The 24,587-nt window shown below is 50.5% G+C and overlaps 10 protein-coding genes across 10 annotated transcripts; 4 read left to right on the forward strand and 6 right to left on the reverse strand.

Annotated features, from left to right (window-relative positions):
• Positions 1-322: 322 nt before the first annotated feature.
• JN550_012948 (uncharacterized protein) lies at positions 323-1,860 on the forward strand (the record flags this gene model as incomplete). Its single annotated transcript, XM_049311481.1, has 4 exons — positions 323-426; positions 493-709; positions 765-1,058; positions 1,114-1,860. The coding sequence occupies 4 exons, from the start codon at positions 323-325 to the stop codon at positions 1,858-1,860; spliced, it is 1,362 nt and encodes a 453-aa protein (XP_049165063.1).
• A 268-nt stretch (positions 1,861-2,128) lies between these two features.
• Positions 2,129-3,106, reverse strand: JN550_012949 (uncharacterized protein; the record flags this gene model as incomplete). Its single annotated transcript, XM_049311482.1, has 2 exons — positions 2,129-2,791; positions 2,852-3,106. 2 exons carry the CDS (start codon positions 3,104-3,106, stop codon positions 2,129-2,131), a joined length of 918 nt encoding a protein of 305 aa, XP_049165064.1.
• Positions 3,107-3,687: 581 nt separating this feature from the next.
• On the reverse strand, positions 3,688-6,605 carry JN550_012950 (uncharacterized protein; the record flags this gene model as incomplete). Its single annotated transcript, XM_049311483.1, has 5 exons — positions 3,688-4,261; positions 4,556-4,651; positions 4,699-5,021; positions 5,080-5,886; positions 5,970-6,605. The coding sequence occupies 5 exons, from the start codon at positions 6,603-6,605 to the stop codon at positions 3,688-3,690; spliced, it is 2,436 nt and encodes an 811-aa protein (XP_049165065.1).
• Positions 6,606-8,856: 2,251 nt separating this feature from the next.
• Positions 8,857-9,298, forward strand: JN550_012951 (uncharacterized protein; the record flags this gene model as incomplete). Its single annotated transcript, XM_049311484.1, has 2 exons — positions 8,857-8,926; positions 8,985-9,298. 2 exons carry the CDS (start codon positions 8,857-8,859, stop codon positions 9,296-9,298), a joined length of 384 nt encoding a protein of 127 aa, XP_049165066.1.
• A 526-nt stretch (positions 9,299-9,824) lies between these two features.
• On the reverse strand, positions 9,825-11,654 carry JN550_012952 (uncharacterized protein; the record flags this gene model as incomplete). Its single annotated transcript, XM_049311486.1, has 2 exons — positions 9,825-10,033; positions 10,094-11,654. The coding sequence occupies 2 exons, from the start codon at positions 11,652-11,654 to the stop codon at positions 9,825-9,827; spliced, it is 1,770 nt and encodes a 589-aa protein (XP_049165067.1).
• A 2,166-nt stretch (positions 11,655-13,820) lies between these two features.
• JN550_012953 (uncharacterized protein) lies at positions 13,821-14,333 on the reverse strand (the record flags this gene model as incomplete). The annotated part of the gene is made up of 1 exon (XM_049311487.1): positions 13,821-14,333. One exon carries the CDS (start codon positions 14,331-14,333, stop codon positions 13,821-13,823), a length of 513 nt encoding a protein of 170 aa, XP_049165068.1.
• Positions 14,334-15,563: 1,230 nt separating this feature from the next.
• JN550_012954 (uncharacterized protein) lies at positions 15,564-17,403 on the forward strand (the record flags this gene model as incomplete). Its single annotated transcript, XM_049311488.1, has 3 exons — positions 15,564-15,978; positions 16,039-17,136; positions 17,198-17,403. The coding sequence occupies 3 exons, from the start codon at positions 15,564-15,566 to the stop codon at positions 17,401-17,403; spliced, it is 1,719 nt and encodes a 572-aa protein (XP_049165069.1).
• Positions 17,404-18,497: 1,094 nt separating this feature from the next.
• Positions 18,498-19,568, forward strand: JN550_012955 (uncharacterized protein; the record flags this gene model as incomplete). Its single annotated transcript, XM_049311489.1, has 4 exons — positions 18,498-18,523; positions 18,618-18,849; positions 18,951-19,064; positions 19,134-19,568. The coding sequence occupies 4 exons, from the start codon at positions 18,498-18,500 to the stop codon at positions 19,566-19,568; spliced, it is 807 nt and encodes a 268-aa protein (XP_049165070.1).
• A 376-nt stretch (positions 19,569-19,944) lies between these two features.
• Positions 19,945-21,787, reverse strand: JN550_012956 (uncharacterized protein; the record flags this gene model as incomplete). The annotated part of the gene is made up of 5 exons (XM_049311490.1): positions 19,945-19,962; positions 20,022-20,225; positions 20,286-20,550; positions 20,634-21,601; positions 21,644-21,787. 5 exons carry the CDS (start codon positions 21,785-21,787, stop codon positions 19,945-19,947), a joined length of 1,599 nt encoding a protein of 532 aa, XP_049165071.1.
• A 630-nt stretch (positions 21,788-22,417) lies between these two features.
• JN550_012957 (uncharacterized protein) lies at positions 22,418-24,504 on the reverse strand (the record flags this gene model as incomplete). Its single annotated transcript, XM_049311491.1, has 3 exons — positions 22,418-23,653; positions 23,743-24,046; positions 24,110-24,504. 3 exons carry the CDS (start codon positions 24,502-24,504, stop codon positions 22,418-22,420), a joined length of 1,935 nt encoding a protein of 644 aa, XP_049165072.1.
• Between the last annotated feature and the right edge of the window lie 83 nt (positions 24,505-24,587).

Consider the following 24,587-nt stretch of genomic DNA (forward strand, 5'->3'; position numbering starts at 1 on the left):
ATCGGCTATAACTCTCTCGTGCCTTGAGTGCCGCGCAAGAAAGCTCAAGTGTGACCGCGCAAGACCGTCATGCAGCCGCTGTGGAAAATCCCAAACAGCATGTCACTACCCAGAGAGACGGCAGCCTGCAAATGGAAGATGGAGAAAAATTCAGGAGTTGAAATCCAAACTAGGTACGACTAATTCTAGCAGAGAGTGCCAGCCTGCCATGTAGTAACATTGCCGTATTTTAGAGCAGCTCGAACACATCGCTAGTGCTCGCAAAAACCAGGATTCTTCAAGTGTTACAGAAGAGTCTCTGACATTATCCACTACGATAGCGATGCAAACCGATGTCGGGGTGAGCACAAAGGGCGTCCCCTCGATGCAAATAGATGGACAAGAATCCGTAGAAACTAGCCTCGATCAGAAGCATGTTAGAGAACTGTGAGTTTATTCCGTAGAAACGGGTACCATAATCGGATCAGCAGCTGACTAATATTTTCGTCCCAGTACGTGTCTTTATTTTGAGAAAGTTCATGAGATGTGTCCTGTGTTGTGTCCGTCTACCTACATGGCGTCACTATTCCTTCCCAGCCCATTATGCCCCCCGCTTTGCCTGCAACTCATTGTCATGGCACTAGCAGCCAGCATTTCCAAGGAACAAATGTCCTGTGCAATTTCTCTTTATCATCGTTCGAGGGGCTATGCTGAAGACAACGATATAGCAGTAAGTAACGATGTGGTTCAGACAAAGTGGGTAGATTACTAATGACTGTCTTTAGAATCTCACGGACAGCCCTTCTCTGCCACATGTGCAATGTTGGCTGCTTTTGGCCAATTTTGAAGCTCAACAAGCCGTATTTTCTAGGGCATCAATGAGTTTCACTCGGAGTGTTAGGGGTGCACAAATGCTACAAATGCATCGAATCGATGTGGATGAAATCGATGTACTAGCAACAACCCCTGCATATATCCTGGAGAAAGAAGAATGGCGGAGAACGTGGTGGGCTATTTTCAACACTGATCGTTTCTTGAGTGCCACCACGGGATGGCCGTTGTTGATTAACGAGCACGACGTAGGCCAACATTTATCCCTCCAAGCTTCGAGTTGGCCGTTACTGATTATCCCAGGTTCTCACTCGACTCCCAGCCTCAGAGCGAGCCATCTGTAATGGACAATTCACCCATCTGCACTCTTTACAGAGCTTGTTGAGACAAGACATTGAGCCTTATTCTACCCTGACCTCCAGAGTGCTCATTGCGCAAATATTTCACACTGCTATGCAACAATCTTCTGCATTCTCCCTTGAGAGTCCTCTCGAATTGAACAATGGAGAATATTGGGAAAAGCATAGGGCTATTGAACAGCAACTTACCAAATTCCAAGCCAGTCTACCACACGAGCTACGGCTGTTCCAGAGCTATGGTAGCACAGAAGCAGCCTTCATCAACGCCATGGTTCAGGCATCAAGTATCTCCCTCCACCAGTGTGCCATATGGCGAATGCATCGGCTCGGTTTGCCAATCCACATGATGGAAAAGAGTAGGAAGCGTTTGTTAGTTGCGGCTGAGCAAGTGGTTCGCATTCTAAAAGCAACGCCCGACCTCGACGTGGCCATGAGAAACCCTATTCTAGCATTCTCGGCGTCAATGGCCGCGCTGGCGCTGCTGGAAGACTTTGCGGCGAATTCAGAGTCTGATGGTGACGAGGGTGTGGTATTCATCTTGAATATCATGGCAACTATTGGCAAAGAAAACGCTGTGACGAGATCTCTCGCACAGCAGCTCTACGCACGAATGAAGGAAATGGGTGTCTATTCGGTATCCGACGAACAGGTCAACGCCTTTGCCTTTTCCATCGAGAGAATTACCCGCTGACTTTATAACAGGTTCTTGATTTGATATCTACCCAGACCATAGGCCCACTGCTGTCACTGCAAGGACCACATGCGCCAAGCGTGTCTTTCCGGATATAGATCCCTTTATAGACCGAAGTATCTGCTACAGACTAATATCTTATATTGGTCGGAATCTAATCTATCTAATTATGGAAAAGGGAGGTCTAGACAAGCACATCCGTCCCCATAACCCCCCACTAGTAGACAAGCTGGTAGATTCTGATCACACTCCACTGTATTAGCGGACTTCATTTCTCCTTGCGGACGTAGGGGGATTTGTCCAGCCACGAGCTGAAACTCGTCAAGTCCGGGTGGATCGTCTTCAACTCCTGCACGTTGGCACCGAAGCCTTCCTTTTCGAAGAAAGTGAACATTGTCCCGAGCTCTTCTGACAGCCATAGTGCCAGCCGTGCCAGGAAGTCCCATGTTTTCGGCACTTCAGACCCAGTCCTTTGCTTGAAGACCGCATTCATGTCCTCATACGTCAGCTCATCCCCAGCTAGAGCGATGCTCTTACCAGAGTATCTGGCTGGATCCATGAAGACCTTCGTGGCGAATTCGCCAATATCGGCCGTAGCAACCAGCTGTAGTGGTCGAGATTTGACTGTGATTTTCCATGCAGCAGCAAACACTTTCCCAACGAACCCGCCATCAAAGTTCTCCATGAAGGCCACGGGTCGGAGGACCGTCCAACCCATGCCTGTGCCCTTGGCTTCGCGGAAGAGGTGCTGTTCGATGTTGTGCTTGCTGACGAAGTGCGGAACGTTGGTCGGGTTCTCAGATGATCGTTCGCCATTGCGATCCGCGGAGGAATAGACAAAATGCTGTACGCCGTGCCGAAGGGCGCCGTCCACCAATGCTCTACCTTGTTTCTCTTCAATCAAGGGTCCGGTCTTGTTCATAGCGAATGTCTGTGATCATTAATTAGAGACGTATATACTTTTTCCTAAGTCAGACCCAGGCACACAAACCTGGACACTGAACACGCCCCAGATCGGCAGCGTGGTGGCCTTCTTCGCATTTCGGAAGATGGCTTCCACATCATTCAAGTTCCCCTCTACGAGGGTGATCATGCTTGACTTTTCTGCCAGTCTCTTTGCGGATGGCGAGGAGGGATCACGGGTGACGGCAAGCACCTGGAAGTTGGCCTTCGCGGCGAGCAAGGCTGCTATCACTGAGCCACCCTGCTTACCGGTGGCACCAGTGATCATCAACGCGCGTGACATAGCTAGGAGTCGATAAAGGGACAAAGAGACTGAATCACAATGTATCGCAGTGCAATGTAATATTTGTTGCAATAAACGGTATCTACATGGTCTAGAAGCTGCGCTCTATTGTGTTATTTAAATGTTCCACAACTGACCCGTGGCGAGTATCAGACGTTGGCCTGGCAGGGGAAGAATATCGCGGCTTCGGCCTCGTACACTGGATGACAAAGAGAGTATTTCATCGGATGCCGAGATGTTATTGCTGAGACTTTTCTTCATAAAACTGCAGTTGGCGTTTCTCATCTTCGCCGTTAGTCGACGCAATTTGTAAGCAGTTAGGCTTGGAGGATGATTTCTCGGCGTCCGATCAACGCCGCCCCGTCTCTTGGCGCACTAAGCTGGGCTGGGCTAGACCCTTTGGACCATTCCCACATCGACGATGCTGCGTAAAAATTGACGACAAGCTCGTCAAACGAAGGCTTGCTGGCCCCAGCATGAGACATGTACACACGTTGATCTTCTCAATTAGTACTGATAATGCAGAGAGCTCTGTGTTGAGGACACTTTGGGTGCGTTTAAACTAGACCTAATATACCGCACTAGGTGCCATTCTGATACGCTATGAACTCGTCAAAGGACATGATTTCGTCAAACTGCGACGCAAGATGGTGGATATGAGCCTCGTCTGGCTTTGTCAATGCGAGATCGAGGTCTGCCATGAATGAGGAGATAACCTGTCTGGTAGTGCCATGATGTAGTCCACGCACTCGCAGCTGGTCCATGTATGGCCTGGCCTCGCCGATGGAGATAAGCTCGTCCTTCAAGGCCATCGTCAGAAAGGCCTGCATAATGCCGTCGTATATCGGGTAACAGACATACAAGTCTTGCCAACAACGTATGCAAATCTCGAAATATAGACGCCAGTTCGGATCTCCTGGATTTTTCAGGATGGCGTTGCTAACATAGACCAGGGCAGTATTGAAGAAACAGGTACGCCGCGCTTCGGGGTATTTAACATGGTAAACCAGCAATAATTGTTTGAGCTGATTGACAGAGGCATCAAAGACGGTCTGTGGCGAACTATCATCGTGGTAGAAGGTTGACAGTCGATCGTGGCCTAGCTCCTGAACGAAAGGTCGAAAGAAATCCAGTACGGCACAGTGAAACCAAACGCTAGGAGGGAGATTAGTTCTAGGTGGATAACGTTTTAAACAAAGAATGAGTGCCCACTGGAAAATCATGACGTGAGCTGGCGTATGTTCTCCTCGGACAACTTCTGCTTGCAAAGTGTTAGACCACGCCAATAACTTCTGGTATTTTGCTTCGGCAAAAGCTAGTGGCACGCGTACGGGCGAGGGTCAAGCATCATCGCGTTTGACATAAACCACTGCTACCTCTTGTACTATCCGGAAAAGCCCGCAGATAGCAGGGAATGTGCGTCCCATATATGGTGGGAGAGGTTCTAACCGCGTGTTGCCATCCAAGGCCGCGGTCACCGCGCCAGGAATGGGTAGGCTTGGTGGATGGTGGACGGCCTCGTCGAAATAATAGAATACACGGATCCTATCTCCTTGTAAGCCATGCAAAGTTTAAGACCTACAGTGACTTACGTTAGCCAGTTGTAAATACCCCAAGCGACATGTGAAGCGGCTTTAACCCACTCTGGAGACATATGGGCTAGTGACTCAGCAATAGCGCTTGTTGGCGGCACTCCGATTAGTCCCATTCTCTCTGCCATGTGTCGACCCGCTTGCAGAGTTTCTTTCGCCAAAATATCCTCTCCTATGAAATGACAGCCTATACTGAAGACTTGAAGAGCTGCAGCAGTTGTCACCGAGTCTGTTCCGCGCTCTCCAAGCCACAACGCCTTGGCCTCGTGGAAGAAGGAAGTTCGCAAGGTCGAAGCACGTCGATCGATAGCCGTGTACGGTTGCTGGGGTAAGTTTAGTCATAGACACTAGCTTCTAAGGAATGAGACTGCCACAACGTACACAGGCAGTAAAGAGCAGAGCGCTGACAAGGAACGACGAGCAGAACCTTGGGACATGCTTTACCAGGTCTTCTAAGAAGAGATCTGCATCAAACATTCCGATGAGGGCATGCTCAGTTTTGAAGAATTCCGACAATATTGATGCTGCGAGATCATTACTTATAGGCACTTTCGTCCAGTAGGCTACCTGTAGCTTATGCAGCCTCTCATCGCAGTAGGTAGGTGGTAGTATCGGACCAGTGAGTGGTGCTGATGACACGCGTCCCACCGTTTCGGCTTGAAGCGACGCAACAGAGCTTTCGGAACCACCAATTGCTTGATAAGGGAAGATATCTATATGATCGTTTGTTCCTTGCCGTGTGTTATGAGACGTGTCGTGAGAGCTTTGGGAGCTCTGATTGTACGCGGAGAGGTTGAGAATGGCTGACAGTGTGTCAGGCTTGAGAGGTTCCAAACTGGGATAGGCAGTGTGATGCAGAACGGTGAGTTCGTGCTCCAGTCCGCTCGGGGTCGGTGCCATAACGCTACGGCGAATGAGATGCTCTGATATCTGACGATGCCCAGCCATCTTGCCGCGAGCAGATTCAAGTGCATTGGTGATATCACTGTTCGTTCGCAGGCTTCGCAAAAGCTCCAGAGCTTGGTTGTCGGGCATGGATGCGATGTAGCGCAGAAATGAGTTATGGTCATCAAGTCTGGCCTCGAGGATGTCAAGCTGTCCTTCCAGACCTGGAGGTCGGCTTTGCCTGTACACGCAGCTCACCTTCCGCCTGACACAATTGGCGCAAGCGGGTGACACGCCATCGCACTAGAGGAATTCGTCAACACGGCTACCAAACCGAAGCACTGCACCATGATATAGAGCGTAGTGATGTTGGTGGGCGATCGTACAGCTATCTTCCTGGCTCTGCAGAGGTTGCACGCAGGGCCCTTGGGTGATCGATGCCTGCCCTTGGCTGGGTCCGGCGCCTTTGAGGATTCGGCTTCCGTGCGCGTCGGTAGAGAGGCTGGTCGCAGCGGCCTGTACTTCTTATCCATGGAGGCGAGCGCAGCTGATCGTATGGCCTTGATCGCCAGACGACGCCGAAATTCTTGGAGACAAGAAGACGCTAACGATGAAGTGGAGGAGGGTTTCGTTTTGGTGGCTACGGTCGGACACCTTGCAGCTTCCGAATATCCCCACGAAGATTCTCTTCCAAAACTGATGGCGAGTCTCTTGTAGAACGGAGGGGGGGTTCGAGACTGCGGGTTCGGGAGACCGTATACGGGATTTCCATGTTGACCAGGTGAGCAGAATAGAGATTGTTTTTCTTTCCTTTGCTTTACTCTGGCTGGCAAGGCAATATAGTGCTTGGCCTGGTCAGAAGAGGTCTTCTCGGCGCAAAGCCACGAACGGGGTCGTCGTGCAAGATCGTGATGGAATGGACCATACATCATCCGCAATGGGCCGGGGCCTTCCCCGACCATATTCCAAGCTCTGATTGGCTTCTCGGTGCGGCTCCGTGAGGTGCTGTCATTGGTCCGCATCACGCTCCGCTAGTAAACAGCTCGCCACGCACCACCAAGGACCCCAAGCCCCCTGACGAGTTGAGCTGACTAGACTCGACACCCAACGTCTGTTTCAATTGATCGACTGCCCCAACTCGGACGCTACCATACGCACGCATATGTCCCCGCAAAGCCCGGCTAAGTACTCAGGCCAAAGGCTGCAATAGAAGCAAATTCCATCGTCGATTACACTGTACTGAGTCGATACAAGCGTGAAGAAATGGCGAGGCTTCCGCGGTGCTGACACGGTAGAATATGCCCTACACCTGCCTACACCGGCGGCTGCGCGCGGATCTCGATGACATTGCTTAGTGTGCTGGTCGAGGTTTAATAGTGTCTCTTTACCCAACATCGGTTGAAAACAGACGGTTTTGCCAGGTGCGTTTACTTGAGGCGAAAATCTGGTCTATATGTAGATGTATCTGGACCGCTATACTGCCGGACGACTCTCCAAATTGAGGAAGCGAAGTATATATGTGGACGGATGGGGGTTCTAGAGACGGGAATACTTGAGCAGGTGTTAATACTAGCACTACGTTCCGCGTTCGGTATGGCCATGCTAAGGCCAGTGCGCTATGTCCGCGGTCTTCTATGTCCATACTAAAAGGTACAAGGCTCGAAAGGCAGAACCGAGGCTGCAAAACAACAGAACAGACCGTAAGGTCTACCAATGCCTGCGTAGCGGCGTACGTCTGGTCTGCGCGACTCAAGTTGGGGCTTAGGACGTGGCCGCAGTCCTACACGATCAGATCAGCGGCCAAGGTCCTGTAAGGGCACATCTACTCCCAATTACCTTGCAGTATCGCATGGTCCTCGGTTGTAGCTCCATACGGCAATGATGCGGCCCACCAAGTGTGGCTGAACCACGTTGATAGTCTCGTTCGGTCATTCAGCGGCGCCTTCAAATCAGACATTGAGCATTCATTAAAGGATTTCGCCTACACGCGGCATGAGAACGAGAAGCGGCGGCTAATGGCAAACAGAGCAAATCTCTGTTAGCTACGCCAATGTGCTTGTGAAGAGACCAAACCACCTCAAGACTTGCTATTGAGGATCGTGCGATGAAACTCTTGGGTCTCTTCTGCCTTCAAGTCGCGTGCCAGATGGGTGTAATGCGTTACTGCCGTTCTATTGTCAATGAATTACGAACAAGTCTACTATTATTAGTAGATTGTTCCCCCAGCTCAGGAATGTAGAGGCCTGCCTTTTGCGTGTTGAACTTTCGAGAAGGAATAAGCATCATGTAGATCAGGGGCCACTCATAAGCGTTTCCAGGAGGAACTGCCATCTCTCTGGTCAGCATGAGTTGTGAGTCGCCATGCTTCTACCGTCTCACAGAAGGATGACCGCGTCGCAAAGCGCGAGCGATATTACACCTTTCTCAGCAGCCGTTGGGACGTCGCCAACGCGAAGTGCTGTGAGAGGCATGTCCAAAGTTCCTGTAGTACCCATGCTCATTCCCAAGCCCCATATCCAGTGGTGGATGTGTCAACATTAGCCGACAGCGTCTGAAGACGTCCCAGAGCATCCTTGCACCGATCTTATCCGTCTCAAGTCAAACAAAACCCTTCAAGAAAACCCTCCCCACCGATGACGGGCTGGGGTACAGATTGGTGGGATGGTCGCGAGATCTGACCCACGTTGAAACGCGATGGGACTCACTGACCAACAAGATTCGCGAGCGACTTCCCCCCTTACCAACTATGGGGCAAGACATCTGATACCAGGAGGTTTCTCCTCGAAAGCGGCACCAGGTTCCATTCTTTCAACATAACCGCGCTCCGCGGGCCGTGGGCTCGGTGCCGGGCGACTGCTCCAGCCACACATGGGACAACTTGGAGAGGACGAAATCGCTGTTTCCGGCAGATACCGTTTCGAAACATGGGTGGGCTACCCCGTATTGCTCAGGATCGTGGTTACATGTCCGTGCGCTGCAGCGCAGATCGGCCACCACGTGACCAGATCCTATTGAATCCTCACTGTCACATAACCGTTTCTACGGATGTATTGTACTTGGTTTACGACTTATCTGTCTCGCGATGGGGCGTCAGCACGTTTCGGAGTGTGGTGCACTGAGTTGCAAGATATAAGTAGGGGCGCGGATCCGAAGAAAATGGCGGCCGATATACATGTTACCACCGAGAAGGCAACTAACCCTGGAGAAGACAGCTAAGTCTTGAGCACTGTTCAGACAAACATTTTCACGTCTTCAACCCATTAAGATCGCACTATGAAAGTCTCAGTCATCTCATTAGCCACCTTGGTGGGTGTTGCTGCGGCCGGCGCCATCCCCATCCGTGGTAAGACTTCCGACTTTATGCAACTTGCACATGGGATCTTGGCTAACACCAGATATAGCTGCAAACTCGTCTTCAAATCTTGCCACATTTGTTCCCGAATTTGGAGTCACTCAGGGAAACCAGCCAGACGGCAAAGGGAACTGCCTCGGAGCGAATGGGGTCAAGATCCCGTGCAACTGCCCACCAGCCAGGGATGCCTTTCTCGCCCAACTGAACAAGAATGTCAAAGCAGGCCTCGCGTTCCCGACAGATAACAGCAAGGGCTCATCATGCATCCGGGCAAACAGCCTGGTCAAGACGGTTCAGGATTTGAAATGCCCCGTGGCCGCAACCCCTAACGTCTCCGCTCTGCAGAAGCAGAACTGCGGTTGATTTATTTTCTTGGTCTTGGTCATTGAATGGCCGGTTTTCCTTCTTCAGGAGGCCCTTGAGACAGGCTCCAAGGTGCAACTATTGCGATACCCCTTTTCCGTGCATTTGTGGCGTTTGGCGTCTAGGAGTGATGGTATTGGAGTTGGGACGACGGGCTTGCAGTTAGAGTCCACTAGATGGTGATATAAATTCACCGAAGCTGGTAAAAACATCTTGATTCTACACCCTGACACTTAAATTTTTGACTCTTTATGCGCTTGATCCTGTCCCAGATGGCCCCCGTCACACACAATTATGGCAGTCACAACAGTTGTAAGGGAAGATGGAAAATGCTGCGAGATGATGCGGGAGGAGGCTGAGTCCGGGCAAGCGACCCCGGTAGACCTGGATTCTCAGCGCAGTGAACCACACCAGAGGACTTGAATTGGCATCGTAATCACTAAATGTGCGATAATGTGCAAGTCTTGGTTTCATGCTATATTGTCAATTCACTTGTATCAACCCAAATCTCAACCATTGGCAGGCCTTAGAGCTCAGCTAGCATGATGGCCGCCAGCTTCTCCGCGACTCCATATATTGTGGCCGTCGGTGGCCCCGAAGGCTCAAATGGAATAATAGAAGCATCGATAACGCGTAAGTTTGTGGTGCCGTACACTTTAGCGCTCGAGTCGACTACGCCGCCCATATCCTTAGGAAGCATGGCGCAGGTGCCTACCAAGTGACAGTTGGAGTTGACTGCAGTTTTTGCCGCGTTAGCGAAACAAACAGAAGAAATGGGGAAATTCGAAAACTTACAGGTCGAACTCAAGTACTCAACCCAGTCATCGTTGCTAGGAACAACGTTTAGACCAGGCGATGTCTCGGCGCCAACAATACCCGCCAACGCCTCAGTGCCGTACACTTCACGCACCTTGCGTACTGCTGCGGCAAACATCTGGACATCGACATCCAACATGAAGTACCTCGGGTTAATGGCCACGTCATTTAAGCTGCTTGAGGTGATGTGTATACTGCCCCTAGAAAATGGCGATAGGGACCAGGCACGTGTGGCTAAGGCCGAACCATCGCTGCCAGATGTACCCGAGCCCATGACACCAGCAGGGATCTTGTCGTTGAAGATTAGATCGTGCTGAACAGCAAAAATTTTCTCGAGGGCTTCGGCGCTGACAGAGTAGTTATACGCTTTGGCCTGGATTGAAGCATACGATGATAGGTTTGCCTTTACCTCGGCCGAAAGGTTTCCCAGTCCGAGTTGTGAAGCTGAAGTCCAAGTAAAGAAGTACGCGCTATCGGTGATGTTGGTCGTGATGTTGAACGACAAACTGGTGCTAGTCTGCTCTTGCAGGTTCTCGCCCACGCCTGGGAGGTTTACAACGGGTGTAATTCCCAGAGAGCTCAGCAGGTCCGGATTACCAACGCCGGAAACCTCGAGTAGGGCGGGGGACTTGACAGCTCCTGCAGATACGATGACCTCACGGTTTGCGTTGATGCTTTGTGTCGTTCCATCGGCGAGCGTGACAACAACGCCACTGGCCGTGACATCTGTCGTGCTCGTTGACCCAGAGGCCCACGTGATGCGCTCCACGGTGGTGTTGACGAGAGCCTTCAGGTTTTGTTTGTTCTGCAAGACAGGCCAGTAATAGGCCCTGGCAGCGTCCTGGCGCATATTGGCGTCTACATTGACCGTGAAAGGTGGATTGCTGAATCCCATAGGCGCGCCACCATTCACATCGGGTACTGTCTCTACACCAAGCTCGGAAAACGACTTGGCGAAGATGGGAAACAGCAAACCTTCCTTGTTACTCGAACTTCGCCACCCCGTCGTCAAAGGGCCGTCGAAGCCGTGATAGTCGGCCTCATATACAACCTTGCCCACGCTGGCCTGGGTTGGATCTGGGGCGTGGAATGTCTCGCCGATCTTAGTAGAGGCGTAAAGCGTTTCCCAATTCCAGCCCTCATTTCCCAGCGCTTCCCAGGCGTCAATCTGCGCCGCACTGGACCGAGTGTAAGCCATGCCGTTGATGGCACTGGTACCTCCGAGGGCCTTTCCGCTGCTGATGTACTGAACCTGGCCGGATGTGCCCGTGTACTCCTGAGCCGTGGTATGGTACAACCAGTCCAAGTTAGTACCGGCCGGGAAGCCGTCGGGGGCAGTCACACGCGGATCATCGTACACTGATGGCCCGGCTTCAATAACGAGGACGGTATAGTCCGTGTTGTTAGCTAGTCGGCCCGCAATCACGAGCCCAGCCGTACCGCCGCCCACGACGATGTAGTCGTATGCGGACGAATTGCCAGTTGCCAATGCTGAGCCGGCAAAGGCGGCCGTGAGGTAGATGGACGATTTGAACATCATGGTTATTGATTGGGCGTACGGAACCCCAATGAGTACCCGATGAGTCAGGGCGTAGGACACTGCAGCGAGAGAGGAAAGCTCTAGCAATCCGCAAGCCCAGCAACGTCTTCACACGGGCGGGCTTGTATTTATTACAGTCCATTGATCGGCAATTACTATATACAAATGGGTGCATGAACCTATCGACTTTACAATCTCCGGTGTTCGGGTTGGGGTTATACGAGGAACTGGAGCTGCTCGGCAATATTATACCGACGACGACCCATTCAATCTCAGGCACGAGTCCAACCGGCCAGCATTGCTGGCTTTACATTCGCGTGGATTTTATGCGCGTCGGCGCGTTCTTCTCGTACTCGGATGCAACCGAGTTGCTCTACGTTACAATCCCGAATCGATGCGGATCTGCTTCCAAATCGGACTAGGCGGTAGTGGTCGACATGGGGTTTCCCCTGAGCGCGGAGCCGGGACCAGCTACGGATTGAGTCGATGCCCCTAGATGTCCCCACAACCCATGTTACCCCCATCATTCAGATTTTACCAGGGAGACGGGAAGATCTGGGCTTCATCTACACTCGCGGCAACGGGAAGGAAGAGGGAAATCTTAAAAGACGTCGGCAGTGCTACATGATAATCGCTCTTAATGATCATCTTGGGTCAAGAAGGGCCGAAGACCCTGTTCTGTAGTATGGAGCGATCACACGTGGTCTACAACCGGCAACAGGCACGGCACTCGACTCGTAAGAACATTGAACCGATGCAGGTCAATACTCTATGCATTTAATCGAACCTGCCCACACTGACCAGGTCGAAAGGGACCAAGTACAATGCAGTATTCTGTATGTCCAATAACATGGTAACCGCGAGGCGAATTCTGATACTCTTGAGAATACCCGTGGAGGCATAAATTTTGTTACGCAAGAAATCAATAAACTTTCTGCATCGCATATTAAGATAGATCATACACGGAAATCTGAGTGACAAAGTTGAGATGGAGTAATTCTCTTAATCTCCTTCATCGACAACACAGCCCCAAGACGGTTCAAGCCTCTTGCTTCGTCTCCGTCTCTGTCTCCATTCATACTCTTCTGTATACTATACCTGCCCTGGTGCCAGAATGCCCCCCCCCCCCCCCCCCCCCTCCCAAAAAAAAAAACAAAAAAAAAACAGTGTGAAAATAAGGATTTGAAGTCTTACAGGTTGTATTCGGTGGCCGAGTCCCGGACAAGCATGATGGTACGTAGTGTGTACGGGACGGTTCCTGATCGGCCATTATCAAACACCAAATACATTGCTCAGCAATGGGCAATCTAAAGAGCATCGGGTGCATATTTCAACCTCGACCTCCCTCATCAAGACGAGGTACTATCTTTGGGATTTCAGAATCCGGTGCAGTCCGCTTCATACTAAAAATTGTACGCTGATAACTGAACTATAAACAGGAATTTCAATTTACTTTGCTGGAACAGTATTAGAGGCATAATCCACAAAGTGCCTAAAAAAACATCTAATCACTCTATCAAATAACTGCAGAGTGTGTACCTAGCACTGTCGAGTCCTTCCAGTAGCCTCACAGATCCGGAAAATGGGGGGGGAGGGGGAGCAGGTAGAAGTACAATCAGAAGCTGTCTCGGATTTCGGATGAAGTTGTTTGAGCATTGCTATGCATGAAGTGCAGTCTGGTAACAAGAATGCAGTATGTCGCTTTGCGATGCACACGTCCTTCATCCTCCTTTGGTCTACCAGGCACCGAAGGTGCGTTTTTGGCAAACATTGGAAACAATATGTAGTCTCCCCCCCCTTCTTTTTATTTTTATTTTTATTTTTATTTTTTTAATTATGCTATAGTAGGATTCATGCGTTAGGTGCCATAGCCTTGGAAGCCTGACCCAAAGCTTCGCCTGCTCTGGCCCTTCAGTAAGATCATACGAAACATGTCTAAGTACGTATCTCATGTTCAACATCCTGCTCCGGTATGCCATTGAGCTAAGATACGAGATCAGATGTCTGCTGCTATCTTCTGTGTCAGATTGACTGGGGCCTCGTACGGAAACTACGACAACAGAAGAGCTATGACTTATGGCTTGGACCCCTCGTATGATGGTGTCGGATAATACTAATTGGCTGTGGAGATACACTGAACGACTCAGTTCGCAGAGCAAGTTGAAATCATATGCCAGTCGAAAGGTTGTGAACCATGGCCCAACAATGAACCTCCCCTGCCACAAAATGTTCTGGTTGTGGTTCTGTTCTAAACTCACTCTCCTCCGCTGATGGCTCTCCGCTAAAGCCGATGAGTAGTAGCTTTGCACCCTCAAAAGAGTTCTCCACGTCACCCAGGCCTTTAACCTTATCCATATCAGAGTCCATCTGATCCCGAAACCTCTCATAGCTGCCCTCATTCTCGCTAACTTTCTCACACCTCAGCTTGATAGCGATAGCACTCATGCTCTCATCATGCGGCTCCACCAAGATGTCCACCTCCCCTTCATCTTTCTCCCATATGTCGACCCCGTGCATAACGACGCAATCGTTGCTGAACGACTTCTCGAGAGCCATGAAGAGCTCATAACGGGCCCATTTCTCCCACTGAGCTCCGATCCAAAAGCTCATGATTCTTTCGTGGTTCTCTGAAAGCCAGGACCGGATGCAGGGCACCACGTCCGGATACCGAGCCGACATAATGATGGTTGCGCGGATGGGGCTGAGATAGAAGATTGGAACAAGATAGTCGCCGGCCGTTGGTATTTCTAAATAAACGACATTTACCCCTTGGTTTGGAAATTAGTACCATTACGTCACCAGCGTAGCCCCATAATTGATGTTGGCGCGCCTGATTAGCGGTACCGGTACTCAGGTCAGTTTAGAAGCTAGTGGAACAAGCTCTAATTTGGCGGAGGCTAGCCATCCATGGCACGAGGAATTCAAAAGTACCTAACTTGCGTATGTGTTTCAAGATGTAACGCGGAAAATATCTATGGCCCGATTGGGCGACATCAAGATTCAATAAGTAGATAACCGTCCATTGCTTTGTTCGTCGAGTGCCTTCAAGTAATTTTAATATGATGCAATTCGCGGTTCTGGTCAACGCTTGACCATCTGTCTGCAGAGTCGGGAATACTCGAGCTGTGCGCTATTCACGTAGGGCTGGGAGCCTCTGGTATCAGTCAATTGAACGAAGAGACTTGGTGGGTGTATAGTATAGTAGAGTATAGAGTCGGCGCATTATAATCTCTCCCGCGCATGACAATACTCTTGTGAGGTTCTGGGTCTAGATACTACGTATCTGATCTCTCAACGAAACCCACCTTAGCTATGATCATACCATGCATCATTCACTATCCTATGTGTTCCAATATAAGCGCCCCCCAGGCCGCGTTCTTGCCACCTTTCATGCTCAGGTATCCAATTCTATCACGTAAGAGATGATTTTGAACCCTGAATGACAGCTGGCCGTCCTCCATCTCTACACAAGACAAGTTCTGGATTCTTGGCAAACCTCATACCATTTGATTCTGGTGATAAGGAGCCAATCTAGACCCCCTCTCCTATGCTGTGGGGTCCTCTTATTTGTGGGACTGTCTGCCTTCAGCGAGATCCGGTGCCCCGGTGACGAGGGCCCCGACGGATCCACTGGCCAATCGAATGTGTCGGCCCGTCTTGCGGTGAACAACGCATCCGGTGCGAGCCGCACAAATAGGCAATGTCATATTATGCAAGGATATCATGATAGAGCAAAGAATGCCGATTTTGATGCATTACCAAGCATTCCCCTCTCGCACTATCGGCTGGTCTAGCCTGTATTCGGCTCACATCCCGGTGGAGGTCTCGAATGATTAAAAGGAGCGCTACCTATTCATGTGCGAATCCATCACTTGGTCCTTCGTTCTTCTACTATCTCATAGAGCCATCATGGCGCTTTCTGTAGCGCCATCTTTGCCGTCTCTATATGGACTGTCGGCTGTGTCCGGCATCAGTTTTCACCACTTGTACGCGCGGCGAGTAGAGATCGACTTCATAGTATGGCACCTGCTCGGCGTTGGGGTTGCAATCTACTGTGCTCTATGCGCATGGTTCACAGTCATCTGGGGATTTACTCTGGGAACGGCTCTGAAAGAATTGTCCATATGTCTTCTAGTCTTCGCTCTCAGCCTGACGAGTTCGATTCTGATTTACCGTGGCTTTTTTCACCGTCTGCGGAACTTTCCGGGCCCATATGGAGCTCGTTTCAGTTCCCTCTGGTTATTGAGGAAGAGCTCGGGCGACTTCAAGACCCATCGGAATCTGGAAAGGATACACAATGAATATGGAGATATAGTTCGAATTGGTATGTTTTTGAAGTAGTCAGTAGTCTCATATACGGTTCCAGAGGCTAACAACTAAAAAGGCCCCCGCCTTCTCTCAATCAAACGGCCAGACGCATTGCCGGAGCTGATGGCGCTTGGTAAAGGCGTTTGGTGGGCGCACGCAGGTAGCGACAGCAAGAAGATCAGCTTCTCACTTTCTCGGGTGCCTGAAGACCATAAACAGCGAAGGCGACCTTGGGAGCTGGCATTCAGCACGCCAGTCATGGAAAGGTTTGATGCGGGCATACAAGAACTCATCGGCATATATATCGAGAAAACGAAGCAACAAGGCACAATCGATGTTCCTGACATGCTCGGAAAGTTATCATTCGATGTCATGGGACTTGTCGGATACGGACACTCTTTCGGTAACACATCAAGTGGCGTGGCACATCCGGGTCTCGTTGCGATGCGAAAAGCCCACTATGCTTTTGGGACGCTTCGGTGGACAGCCTGGTTGATGCAGATGCTAGAGAGTCTCCCAGGTGGCGGCAGCGATTTCGTGCCTTTCCTCAACCTTTGTGCAGGCGTGGTGCGTGAAAGACAGAAGCAGCACAAGTCTCAGAAACTGTCAGGTGAGCAGGATAACAACAAACGCAAGGACGTCATGGCACATCTTCTTGAGGCCATGGACGAAGGCGGGCCCAGTGCGCCTCCGACAGAGGAAGCCCTTGCTGGAGAGAGCAGAGTCATGATTGCAGCCGGAGCCGACACCACACAAAGCGCCCTGGCTAACGTTGTTTGGTTCATGGCCGCGGATCAAAAGACTCTGAAACACCTTCAAAAGCTTTTGGACGACATCTTTCCTGGAGGCGACGATACTTTCAGTTACGCCAAACTCATCGGAAATAGCGAGGCACTTGCGTGGACTGACGCCATTTTAAACGAGACATTGCGGGTCCGTCCGCCAGGAATCAGCGGCAATCCTCGTACCGTTGGTCCAGAAGGAATGATTATCCCCGCGTCTGAATACGGGCCCGAAATTTGTATACCTGGTGGGGTGGATGTTCTCTCCCCAACCTGGGTGATACACCGCGACGAGAAGTCATTCGAAAGACCTACTGAGTTTCTACCGGAAAGGTGGATTGAAGGATCACAAATCCGATGCAACAAGTCTGCCCATTTTCCATTTAGCATTGGTAAGTGGTACCCCTTGGATTTTGTACCTACGGTGACTGACTAACTAACCTCTTACGGCAGGTAAACATGTGTGCGTTGGCAAACCACTGGCCTTGAGAGAAGTGAGGAGCGTGATCGCACGAACGGCATTGAATTTCGATATTGAGTTTCCTCCCAACGAAGATTGGCAAGCTTACGAGGAGACTATCATGGATGCTTTCACTATGACACTTCCGCCATTCAAGTTGATCTTCAAGGAGAGAACAGTCAAGAATAACCGAGATTGAGAAATAGGGGCGTAATGATGTAATATCTTCAAGGGTGTAGTGGTAGCTGCACACTACAATACCACGATAGGCCTGGCAACAATTTAGGCTGTTAATTGGGTATAGGTTGAGCTGGTGGCGCGATGCGCTTACTTACCTAATAACACCAAGACCGCTTACTTCCCACCATTAATATTGAGTATTTCTTTAGAGAATGTTGAATATGTTTTACGTTTATGATGGGTAGAGCAATAACTAAGTGTTTCACAAACTCTGGAAGTATTATTAGGTAAGGGTCCAAGTTGATGGTTACAAGACAAGCACAACGAACATGCTTTGAGAAGCTTTTCGGGCTACGGTGGTTGCTGATACATCACTATCTTGCATCAAATTTCTCGAGATCGTCGGCTCAGCAGTAACACTTTGACCTACACGCGTATGAACGGAGATTTTATATCATGCTGCAGTTTTCTAACTGATCCCGTACCTTGTGTGCAAATAGGCAGAAATTTCTGATGATGTAGCATCACTTGGCCAATTCCATATTTGGGTCGATACTGACCGGTTCAAAAATCCCGAGCCGATAGGCAAACTCTCATAATCGGGCTCTCGGTACATAGGGACCATTCGCTTGTCACAGGTCGGAGAAGTACATGCCAAGATCTACTGCATGCCTTATATGGATGGATTGGAAATGAGGAGCATGCAAGGTATTTACAAGCGAGGGATCTGTGACGTTTACGCTTATATAAGCCAGTTGCTGCGCAATGCGAGTTTTGCCTTCCAACACAATAGTCTATACAAGCTGAAAAAGGAAGAAGAAGAAATCACCGTTCAACACGATGTCGGACATTATCAGAATTGCGATTTCCGGGGAAGGCCTTGCGGGTGCCTCTCTCATGCATGCACTGCTCAGACACCCTTATCTGGACGTCCACATCTTTGAGGCATCAGCCCAATTTAGAGAGGCTGGCGCTGCCATCGGAGTGACTTGTAATGCTCTCGCAGCCCTGGACCTTATCGGACCATCGGTAACCTAGTGTCTGGAGCGTGCTGGAGCCGTTCCCTAACGCGGGGTCCGTTTCATGTCTGCTTAAGGAGAAGGCCGGAACAAGATGATCGACGAGGCGAAAGACGATGTGTAAGGCCTGCGTCTCACGAGTATAGTCCACCGTGCCGCCTTTTTGCGAGAACTGCTCAACGGGGTTCCAACGGAGGGCATGCATATTTCCAAGAAGCTGGAGCGAGTGGATTGTACGGACGGCGGTCCCACAACGCTGTGTTTTTACCGACGGTTCGACCTACGAATGTGATATCGTCGTCGGCGCAGACGGCATCTATAGCACGGTTCGTAAGATCCTGCTTGGTGAGGAAGATCCGGCTGCGCATCTAAGGAATGCTGGCTGGTGGGCAGTTATGGCTTTGAAGCCTTACGAGGAGGCGCGAGCCTGTCTGGGCAGTGAGTATGTTGACGCTAACAACGCTCGCAAGCATTCGTGGATCGGTGGCGGCACGTACATTTTGCACAATGTGTTAAACACGGCCAGCTAGTACAGTTTGTCATATAGGCTCGTGACGCTGATGCCGAGGCATCTGACAGTTGGCAGCGTGTCGTATCTGTTGAGGATATTCTCAAACTATACCAGGACTGGCCGCCGTACCTTAAGGATGCGGTAGTAAAGGTACACTGATATGTCCCCTTTAACACACGATTACACAAAGGTATATATGACTAATTGAGAGAACACTAGTTACTCTGCGGCCAACCCGAACAGCCAGCTATATATTTCTGGGAGCATCCGCCCGCTCGAACGTACGCATATGGGCCCATTTGCATTGTAGGTGACGCCGCGCACGCAACAACACCTTGGCATGGTTCCCGGGGTGGCATGTCAATTGAAGACACTCTTGTGCTCTATGCTTTGCTTGGACATGCGGGAACCCGTACGGAGGCGCTTAAAGCCTTGGAGATCTATGACCGTGTCCGACGTCCTCGGACACAACGAATCGTAGAATCCAGCAGTGTCACGGGAGCTATTTTGACTGGAAAGGGTGAGGAGACAGAACTGGACCTGGACAAACTTCGAAAGAAATTGCTTCCAAGATGGGACTTCATTCTTGATTTTGATAACGAAAAGCATCGTGATAAAGCGATCGAGATGATGACTTTGGAGTTGAAGACTTGAGGGGAGCACTCTGAAATAGATCGTGGCTTTGTCGTATTGTATCTACCCATTAGAACCAACACGCAATTATGGTTGAACTTGATAGACTGTAGTAATAAACTTGGGCGAAAGCGTTATCACTGTTGACTAGCGGGCCTAGTCATTCATCCCGTGGCGAGCAAGGCTCATATTTTCAGTGTTCATCAAAATAATTAAGGCCTTGGACTACAGGAAGTAGGACTAGCTTGTTACTAACAATTTTTCATCACGTTCTGGAACGGCTTATACAGCGTTGGGTATCTCCTAATAAGTAAGGATATAGGGGTATAATTCGTGTGGCAAGGTCCAAAGCCAAGAGCGCGATTGTCAGACATAGCAAAAGGTCCTATCATAGCGTCTACAGCGTATATCGAAACTGTTTTCGCATCAGTAATGAATCACTCACGAAGTTGTGTCGGCAGAAGAGTAGCTCACGTATGGATTTTCGAAGTCTGTGCAATCTTGCTCTCCCATGGTTTTGCCCCGGAGGATTCTCTCTTCCTCCGAGACGCCCTCTTCTTGCAATTTCCGGTCGCGGCGCCGGTTTCGGACAACGTATAGAACCCGCCAGCACAGAATGAGCAAAAATTGCAGACCGAAGCATACAGCACAGGCCGTAGTCCCGGATATGTATCTGGGCTGTGTGGATAATGGTTAGGCTCTTAAATCTTTTACATATTTTGGGGTATGTGTGCTTACCGCGTCCACGGACCGGAAGATCTGGCTACCGGTCATGTTGCCCACGCAGTAGCCCACGAAAGTGAACGAAGAAGTAAGCGTTCTTTTGGTGCGCCCCGCGGTGTTCGAAGGAATCAGGGTCCATGCCAAGAAAAGAGAGATGACGAAGGGAACTGTCATGAAGTACCCTCCCCATTTTACCCACTTATACTGAGCCTCGTTTGGAAGGAGAGCCATCATTAGAAAACCGCAGAATGGAGGAACTGTAGAGAACATCATGAACCACCTATGTCACTTGTCAGTATACTATCATTCTTGATTGGCGAAGCATCCCAACAGAACTGGAATCGGAAGTGGAACTCAACTGACATGCGAAGGTTCTTCTTCCGACTCGTCACCAACCCGATCAACACGAAGTAAAGAACGGAAAAGACGCTGCGAGGGATATCCAGGAGAATGACCTGGAGACTCGTGAAGCCGAAAGTCGTATTGATGATGGATCCAAACGTGGTAAGACCTCCGTTGGGAACTGAGCTGAGGAACGCATTGAGGCCCGCGAACCAGAAGCACGGGTCTTGCAAGCATTCGCCGGCCTGCTTCCATCTCCACTTCTTCACACCGGTGCGGTCGTGTCCGGTGTTGTTGCTGAGGATTCGAGCATTGGCCATCTTCTTCTCCTCTGGTGACAGCCAGCGGACCTCGGATGGCGTTCCCAGCAGGAAGAGGCAGAGGCAGCCGACCAAGATGGTGAGAATTCCAAGAAAGTAGGACATGTATCGCCATGCCTGAAGCTCGGGATTTCTGAACTCGATGGTGCCGATACCATAGAGCACCAAACTAGAAATGACGCCGAAGCCGGCGTTGGCGCTCTGGAAGACCAGAGCCCGGGAGGCATGCTCGCGCGTGGTATACCAGCTACCAACGACGAGAATAAACCCGGGGCTAATGCAGCACTCAAACATGCCTTGGAGAGCACGGAGGGTGATGAGCTGGGTGAAGTTCTTGGCGAAGCCGATGCACAGCACGACGACTCCCCAACAGATCATGTAAATCGACAACGTACGACCCATCATGTAGCGCTGCAGTATGATGTTGGAAGGGAACTCGAAGCACATGTAGGTGATGTAGAAGACGGTGGTCAGCCAAGCGTACTCCTGTCCGACGAGGCCGGTGTCCTCGCGGAGCCCGAATGTCGCCTGCGTCCCAATGGACGTCTTGTCGGTCTGTTGGATGCCATAGCAAAGCCACATGAGAGGGAGCAGGTACTTGTCGACTTTTCGCTTCAGCTTCTTATACTCCTCTTCTGTGTATACCGGGACTATCAAGTTGTTAATACACTACCACATGTTCGAGCGATTCGATATGCACTTGCCATCAACGCCGGAAGCATCGATTTGTCCCGCTGCGACGCTATCGCTGTCGTTGGCCTCGAGAAAGGCCTCCTTCTTCTCATTCTCGTGGCCGAGGTCGATGGTTGACTTCAGCTCCGCCGGGAGCGTCGTGACTTCAGACACGGTTGCCATTGTGACGTGCAAGATCAAGATGAACTGCTCCTGGCACGGTTACGCCGCCATCTTGTCGAGATTCGCGATTAAAGTCATCAAATATCCCGCCCGGCAAGGGACCTGCCCTCACCTATCTCGACCGGCGGAAGCCCCGACCGATAACATGATAACGTGCGTACGCAAGCAGATAGCTCTGCTTATGGGAAGCATTGGCACACGTATCACCCATGTTAATGTGCCGATCAACCCATGCATACTTTACACATGAGGGGGACTATGGGAGTTCTTATCGGGGGGTTAGCGTAACCGCTTCGAGTCTAGAGTTGACATCCTGTACCCTGGAATATGCTTGGCGTTAACCCTCCGCGCCATGAGCGAGCATAGAGAAGGGAAGTGGGGGATACTTTGACCCACTGCAAATGGGACCCCTGGCGATGGACGACTCAGCTTATCAACGTCCACACCTTGCTTCAACGTCGGGTTGCAAGATAACAATGTTAGTACACCTTGGCTCTGCACGAATTCCGTTTTAGACAATTTTTACGGAAAAACATTTTGGAGGGAGAATGTAACGTTGACTTTTGAAACCAGGCTCGTATTGGTCAGAGGTTCGTAGTTTAGTGTTATACTATGAGTAGTGCTCATCGTTCATCTGCCTCCCAGCACAGGGTCACTGTCCAGTATAGCAGCCGCATCAGCAACATCGTGCCTGACCCCATCCTCTAGCTTCTTTTTCAACATTGCTGCGGCAATACCCGTCAATGCGCTTGCTGAATGCACATATCTTCTCTTGACTCCGGGCGGCGCACGGCTGAGGAGGGTTGCAGACAGTTGTAGCACATCAGCCCACAGGTGCTGCAATGGCAGCGACGGTTGGCTAGCGCTGGGGACGTCATATGCTGCGACAGCTGTTACTATATCAAGCCAGTCCTCCGGTGTTGTAGTACGCGTGTCGGCCAACTCGGATAGAATTACAGCTATATGCTGACCAAGACTGTGCTCGAGCGCATCGTCTTGTCGAGAGTCGCTGAGGATTTTCAAGAGATCTCGTTTTAGTACATCCCAGCCGTCGTGTTCCAGAAGTGCTTCGATGCCTTCGTCGATTTTGAGGATCCCGTCCAAGATGCCAAGGACGAGTGGGCGAGTAGTGATGCCAACTCTTGCTGCCGAGCTAGGTTGGTAGAGGTCCATGAGTAGATCCATCATACCGGTCGCCTCCCTCCTCAAACCCGGCGAATCATCCTCTCTCAACCAATCACCTAGGACACGCAATGCAGCAAGTAGGAGCCGGTCCTCAGACGCGGACTCATGTTTCGAGTCCCAAGCCAGAGTCTTTAGGGACCCAGACACTGTATGCGACTCCCCATAACGCGCGTCAGGATGCAACCCCTGTGCGCCGGCAATTGCAGCATCCCATCGATCTCTAAGGTATTCCATTAGGAGTGATAGCGTCTCAACGACCGAGTCTCGGACTTTTAGGAGCGTCATGGCTTCATCCTGGGGAAATGGTGATGGTGCAGAGGTTTCTTCAGTGACCTCCGCAAATGTCTCCAAGAGATAGTTTACGAAGAAAGACAGGATTATAAGGGCCGAGGTCAAACGTTCTGAAAGGGCAGGATACTCAGGGGTGTTGAGTTTTTCGAGTAACGTAGGCAGACTTGCGCGGATATCGATTAGTATGAGGTTGATCAGGAGATGAGACTGACTGGAAGCTTTCAGGCTATCCGTGAATATCAGTTTAGAAGCTGGTTCTTGATATGCCACAAGAAGATTGGCTACGCAGTTGGTGTATGCCTCGCGACTGACGGCGGTCGGTTTGGAAGCCGTCAGACCGCGAACAAACTTGATCACATCCCCCAACCACCGGGGATTCGGGGGGATGACCTGGCGCAGTGTCAGAAATTTCCGTGACGCCTGATACATCCTTGGCGCAAGAAACTAGGGGAAGAGAAAACCAGGTCCATGAAGCTTACCTCAGGGTTAAGTCGGCCTAGGAGTTTGGCAAGAAAGTCGAGCAAGGTAACAGCATCGGTTCCTTTGTAAGAAGCCACCAGAGACTCGATGGCCTTGTTAACCCTCAGACTCATGGTCTTTTTGTCCTCGTATTGCCCGTATACCCAAGACCAGGCGAGGATAGATAATACCATGGGGCTCTTGGGTGCGATTTCTATAAGAGGGGACCAGTCTTCAATTGCCGCAAACGCAGTGCGTCCCTCGGGAGAGGCACTGACAATCGTCAAGAGTGCTTTGAGAATAATGTCACTCGTTTCCTCTGAGCTGATAAGCTAGTTAGAGCCTGGATCTTATATAATGCATTACCAAATGACTGGAAGACTGTACCTTTGTAGAATGGCATCGACTAGCAAGGGAACCCGTCCGACCAGCTTTTGGTCCGACTTGGTTTCACTAGGCAACAAGATGCTGAAATTATATATGACGGCGACGGCGAGGTCAAGCATCTCCTTGGCATCATTTTGTCTCGCGCCAGGCTTCGATCCCGTCTTCAGTAAACGATCGAGGAACTTGGACGGAATGGAGTTCCATAGGGATGTAATAACTTTTTCGTCATTGCGCAGACTCTCAGAAGTGTCAAGAGTGGATTTGACCAGAGCCAAGCCGACAAACCGTGAGGTGTCATCCTTTGCCTTGAGCAGCTGCTCGATGGTGTCTATCGATGCAGCCTGGGGAGCACCGGTCTGCGCAGGTTGACCGCGGTGGGTGTTTTCGCTTGCCATAATGTGAGTATGATATAGGTCCTTGTTGGATGATAGTATTTGTTATCAGAGTCCTGGATGCATGTCGAAGCAGGCGAGGTCTA

The sequence above is a fragment of the Neoarthrinium moseri genome (genome assembly GCF_022829205.1).
Source record: "Neoarthrinium moseri strain CBS 164.80 chromosome Unknown scaffold99_Wmoseri_CBS_16480, whole genome shotgun sequence".
NCBI lineage: Eukaryota > Fungi > Ascomycota > Sordariomycetes > Amphisphaeriales > Apiosporaceae > Neoarthrinium > Neoarthrinium moseri.